The 5,555-nt window shown below is 45.9% G+C and overlaps 1 protein-coding gene across 1 annotated transcript in view; it reads left to right on the top strand.

Annotated features, from left to right (window-relative positions):
- The first annotated feature begins 76 nt into the window (after nucleotides 1-76).
- LOC116400643 (zinc finger protein 541-like) overlaps nucleotides 77-5,555 on the top strand; it is a 6,831-nt gene continuing 1,352 nt past the window's right edge. Inside the window, exons 1-11 of the mRNA XM_031878570.1 lie at nucleotides 77-1,451; nucleotides 1,548-1,700; nucleotides 1,787-2,524; nucleotides 2,797-2,843; nucleotides 2,946-3,373; nucleotides 3,449-3,500; nucleotides 3,587-3,720; nucleotides 3,804-3,907; nucleotides 4,658-4,727; nucleotides 4,817-4,902; nucleotides 4,978-5,091. Of these exons, the coding sequence (XP_031734430.1) occupies nucleotides 816-1,451; nucleotides 1,548-1,700; nucleotides 1,787-2,524; nucleotides 2,797-2,843; nucleotides 2,946-3,373; nucleotides 3,449-3,500; nucleotides 3,587-3,720; nucleotides 3,804-3,907; nucleotides 4,658-4,727; nucleotides 4,817-4,902; nucleotides 4,978-5,091 (2,562 nt within the window). The 5' untranslated portion in view covers nucleotides 77-815. The remainder of the gene's footprint in view (nucleotides 1,452-1,547; nucleotides 1,701-1,786; nucleotides 2,525-2,796; nucleotides 2,844-2,945; nucleotides 3,374-3,448; nucleotides 3,501-3,586; nucleotides 3,721-3,803; nucleotides 3,908-4,657; nucleotides 4,728-4,816; nucleotides 4,903-4,977; nucleotides 5,092-5,555) is intronic.

The raw sequence follows: 5,555 nt of genomic DNA, 5'->3' as shown, positions 1-5,555 counted from the left end.
CACACACACACACACACACACACACACACACACACACACACACACACTCTCAGAGCCAGTCAGTTGCAGTCGATGATGTTTCAGGTGAGAGGTGATTTTATTTTGACTTCATTTCAAACTAAGCGTTGACGTTACATCAATGATGTTATTCTCCAATTGTTCTTATTTATGATTTGTACTTTTAATCATCATGTACGGCACTATAAATGATTTCAATACACTGTTTTACAAAACATCGTATGCTTATAGATGTTTTCGGGTTTAAATGATGACTTCTGAACAGAACTGATTTAAGTGTTTATCTTCTGAATGATGTAAACTAACTAACTAAAAGTAGAATATCTAATAATTGTGCAAAATTAAGTTTTCACATCTGAATCCAGAAGGTGTCCCTTTAAGAGAAGTTGAGTTGTATCCGTCTCTGGGTGTGAATTCTGAGAAGTGTCCTCTTATCACACTTATTCACACTTATTCACACATACACACGTAGCTGCTGTGAGGTCTGCATGTCATCAGTAATACAATTAACTAGTTTCTATGTTCAGTTCAGCATTTTACAGTAAAACCAGTTTGAAATCAAAAGAAACCCTGGAAGTTGATAAACTTGAAAAACATGAAAAACAAGTTTCTCTGGGCTGAATTTCCTGTTTATTACGTACAATGTTGCTAACCTGACTTCCTTTGTGTCTTTCTGCAGATCCTAAGATTCACATAAACACAACACACACACACACACACACACACACACACACACACACACACACACACAATCATGCACTGAAACACACTCAGTGTTAACAGGTGTGTGTGACATCATGTCTGACTGGTGGCCATTTTCCTCCTCCCCTCCTCCCATAATCCATCACTCATCTCCATCCCAGTCATCTCCCTTCACCTCCCCTCACCTTGTACCCCATACCCAGGTAACCTCCCCTCACCTTGTACCCCATACCCAGGTTACCTCCCCTCACCTTGTACCCCATACTCAGGTAACCTCCCCTCATTATGTACCTCATCCCCAGGTAACCTCCCCTCACCTTGCACCCCATACTCAGGTAACCTCCCCTCATTATGTACCTCATCCCCAGGTAACCTCCCCTCACCTTGCACCCCATACCCAGGTTACCTCCCCTCACCTTGCACCTCATACTCAGGTTACCTCCCCTCATTATGTACCCCATCCCCAGGTAACCTCCCCTCACCTTGTACCCCATACCCAGGTAACCTCCCCTCACCTTGTACCCCATACTCAGGTAACCTCCCCTCACCTTGTACCACATACCCAGGTAACCTCCTCTCACCTTGTACCCCATCCCCAGGTTACCTCCTCTCACCTTGCACCTCATACCCAGGTAACCTCCTCTCATTATGTACCTCATCCCCAGGTTACATCCCCTCACCTTGCACCTCATACCCAGGTTACCTCCTCTCACCTTGCACCCCATACCCAGGTAACCTCCCCTCATTATGTACCTCATCCCCAGGTTACCTCCTCTCACTTTGCACCCCATACCCAGGTAACCTCTCATTATGTACCTCATCCCCAGGTAACCTCCCCTCACCTTGTACCCCAGTCCCAAGAAACATCCCCACACCAGCACCACCTCTACAATCAAGGCCCGGGTTTAGATAATCCAGATTGGAGCAGAGCTCAACCACCTTCTGAACTTTCCTACCTGCTCAAGAGCTTCGGTTACCAGGTAAGACAGTCGCCCATTCTTTTCCAACAAAAAAAAACCGAACCAGAAATGTAGCTGATTATTGCCCACATCTGTGTCCAAAACAGAATCAGAGCACTGCCCACCTGGATCTCCAGAACCAGAACCAGTTCAGTACCGGTGTGACTCACCACCAAGATGAATGGGTGAACCCACACAGACTGCCCTACAACACTCACACACACCTCTCCAGTGGCATCTATGGACCGGGTAACCCGTCTGGTCCGGTTCAGGGCACCTGGAGGCCAACTCCACCCCAGCTGCAGTGCCTTCCACTGGGCCCCATGACTGGAGGAGTCGCTCTGGGGAGATGGAGCTCCATGGAGTTCAACTCACCATCCGCTGAAGACTTCTCCGGCACCCAGTTCTTCCATGACAGTTACCTTGATGACTATGCGCCCCAGCCCTTCTGCAGCCCCACCACCCCTGGTCCGAGTCCTCATTACCCACAAACCCCAACTTTCTCCAGCCCCGGTCCTCAAATGCATCCCAGTACAGAGAGACTAGATTTTAACATACAACAGCTGAGCAGAGATGAAACCCTCAGCTGTCTGCCCCACCCGCATCAGACATCCAGACACCTCCAGCAGAGCAGAAGTGAGCTGATCCAGGACCAGACAGGTGTCCTCGACACCACAGAGAGCTGTTTCTCTCCACATGGAGGAGGCCAGGACGTCAGCAGCGCTGCCCAGTCTCCAGGCCTCTCTGCTGGGCTGAGCTGGAGAGAGGAGAGTGGAGGAAGAGGAGGAAGAGGAAGAGGAGGAAGCAGAGGAGGAAGGAGAAGAGGAGGTGGAGATACACAAAAAGTAAACAAAGTTCTTAATTGCAATCATGTTAATTTGAAAATGAGTGAGTAAATAGACTAAAGAGAGTAAGGTAATACGTAAATAAGTAAGTACATGTGGTATAAGTACGTAAGCACATGAACAAGTTTGTAATTTGTGAGTAAGTGAGTAAGTGTGTTAATAAACAAGTGCATAAATAAGAGACAATATATTATACCATCAGTTGTTTGGACTTATTTTATTGTTAAATTGTATTTTTCAAATTGATTTAAATCGTTTCTGTTCATTTTCAGATGAAACGACCACAACCTGAAACCATCACCCAGGTTCTAAAGTCCAGGTAACCTGAATGACAATGAGACGATGATAACGATGATCAAATATGATCTATTCTAACGTGTGTGTGTGTGTGTGTGTGTGTGTGTGTGTGTGTGTGTTACAGGCTGCTGTGTACGGTGTGTAAACGTGATTTCAGGAGTCTGCCGGCATTGAACGGACACATGCGTTCCCACAGCGGCTCCAGATCAGCATCATGCTTGAACCCAGTGGTCCAACCCTCCGCCTCCATGGTGATGCCCGTCTCCGTGCCCGTCCAATCCGGAGGCCCGGCCAAGCCGTGTCACGGTGGACAGAGGGGGCGGTGCAGACACCCGTCTCCAACCACGGGAGGCGAAGCGCCGCTCTACCGCAGCCTGTTGCACCAAGAGGAAGAAGAGGATGAGGACGGTGGTAAGGCAGGTGATGACGGTGCACACTACACCCCTCCGCCCGTGCTGTGTCCCATCAGGGCGGGGCCGGGGTTGTACTGCTCCCTCGCCACCAGGGGGCAACAGAGAGTCCAGACTGTGAGGCTGAACAACAACAACAACAGTAAGTAAACACAAGTCCTGCTAGCGACACCAAGAGGCAGGCAGTGATGTTAAACTTTCTGTGTCTGATTGGCAGAAGGACTCGTGGTGACGGCCTCCCCTCCTGCCAGGACACTAATCAATAAGCCGTACGTAAAAAATTATTTAACAGCAAAAAAATGTTTTTCTCACAATGCTGATGATGCTTTTTCAACACTGAGCCTGTTAATCACAGGCGGATCAATGAAGGGCGGCGCTTCCAGGCGGAAATCCCGCCGCTGCGCGTTCGAAAAGATGCAGACTCCCACAATGCATTGCTGCTGTGGACGCCATGGGACGAGCTGGAGCATCCCGTCAGTCAACACAGAGGTGGGACAAACACACAAATGTTCTTGTTGTTATGATGATGATTAGCTTTGGACAATTTTTTGACTGACGCTTTGTTTGTCCAGTTGAAGCTCTGTTGACGATGGCTCGCTCCAACGTGGTGCCAGGGGGCGGGGCCAGCCCAGAGGTTGCCCTTGATGTCCTATCAGAGTGCAGAGGAGACTTCCTGGTAAAATCTCATTGGCTGTTGATCCAAACTGTGAGATGAGGATAGAATAGGGATCATTTAGGAAATAAGAAGTCAACAACTTTGGGTCTCTTAAAATCTTTTGGCTGGCATTTTCCACCTGCTTCCAGTCTTAATGCTAAGCTAGGCTAAGCATGTCCTCACATCAGCCCCAAGCTCAGACCAACAAGTCCCAAGTTAGGTCCCGAGTCAGATCCTGAGTAAAGACCCAAATAAAGTCGAAAGCATTGACCAGCATGTCCTGAATCAAGTCCAAATTCTAGTCTTCAGTCAAGACTAACAAGTCCCAAGTCAAGACCCAAGTAAAGTCCTTAGCCAAAACCAGCAAGACCTAGGTCAAGTAAAGACCAACAAGTCTCAAGGCGAGTCCTAAGTAAAGACCAACAAGTCCCAAGGCAAGACCCAAGGCAAGTCCCAAGGCAAGACCAACAAGTCCCAAGGCATATCCTGACTCAAGTCCAAAGTCAAGATCAATAACTTTAGACCAACAAGTCCCAAGCCAAGTGCAGGCAGCCCTAAGGCAGGATTAAGTTAAGTCCCAGGCTGAAACAAACAATTCCTAAGTCAAGTACCAGGTCAAGACCAACTAGTCCCAAATCAAGAGACTTATTAAAAACAAATAAGACATAACAGGTTTTTGTTGATCAAGTGTACGAGCTTCCTTTTTCACTTCAGTTTTCAAATCTAAAAATAGCCGCATTAGCACTGAGGTCTTTGTTTTTGCTCCTCCAGCTGGCGGTGGAGAAGCTGCTGTCACCGCCCGAGACCTCCGACAACAAGCACACAGCTCACCGGCATCCAGGTACATGCTCTGTTTAATGCCTGCAACCCATCAATGTTTCATGTCGTGGAAACAAAGTGGATCTACTCCTGATTCTAAATGTGTTACAGTCGTCAGCTGGAGCACAGCAGAGAGGAGGTTGCTGGTTAAATCCCTGCAGCGTCACCAGAAAGACTTCAGCAGAATCCAGAAAACCGTGAGTTCAGACATGAACAACAACAGCTCAAGTGTGTAACACTGTGTGTGTAATCTCCTGTTACTGTGTGTTCAGGTTCAGACTAAGTCACTTTCTCAGTGTGTGGAGTTCTACTATCTGTGGAAGAGGAAGCTGAGTCTGAGCGCGAGGACCCCGGCTGGGCTGACCGTCTCTCTGCCCGACACGAATGTAAGAAAAAACAGAACTTTATTTTTAAGTTAACTTCAGTTAAAAAACTGATCTTAACTCAAGTGAGGCTCAATCAGAGGTGGAAAGTAACTAAGTACATAAAAAACACAAAAGTACTGCACGTAAGTGCAATTTTGAGGTACTTGAACTTTTCTTGATTATTTCCATTTCATGCAACTTTGTACTTCTAAAAGGTAAGTATTATACATTTGTAGTTACTTTACACATAAAGATCATTAATATAACATATAATCAACTAATAAATGATGATGCATTATTATAGATTCGACTATCTGCAGTATATAAAGTCATTAAATAACTCCACCTTTACCAGCTTTAAAACATGAATGCATCAATAAATAGAATCCAGTAATAATATATATATATATATATATATATATATATCTGATAATAATATATATATTATATATATATATATATAATATATATATATATATATATAT

This window comes from Anarrhichthys ocellatus, unplaced genomic scaffold (assembly GCF_004355925.1).
Source record: "Anarrhichthys ocellatus isolate YVR2014 unplaced genomic scaffold, GSC_Weel_1.0 scaffold187, whole genome shotgun sequence".
Lineage (NCBI taxonomy): Eukaryota > Metazoa > Chordata > Actinopteri > Perciformes > Anarhichadidae > Anarrhichthys > Anarrhichthys ocellatus.
The sequence above is the reverse complement of the archived record's forward strand: the minus strand, read 5'-3'. Positions and strand labels throughout refer to the sequence as shown.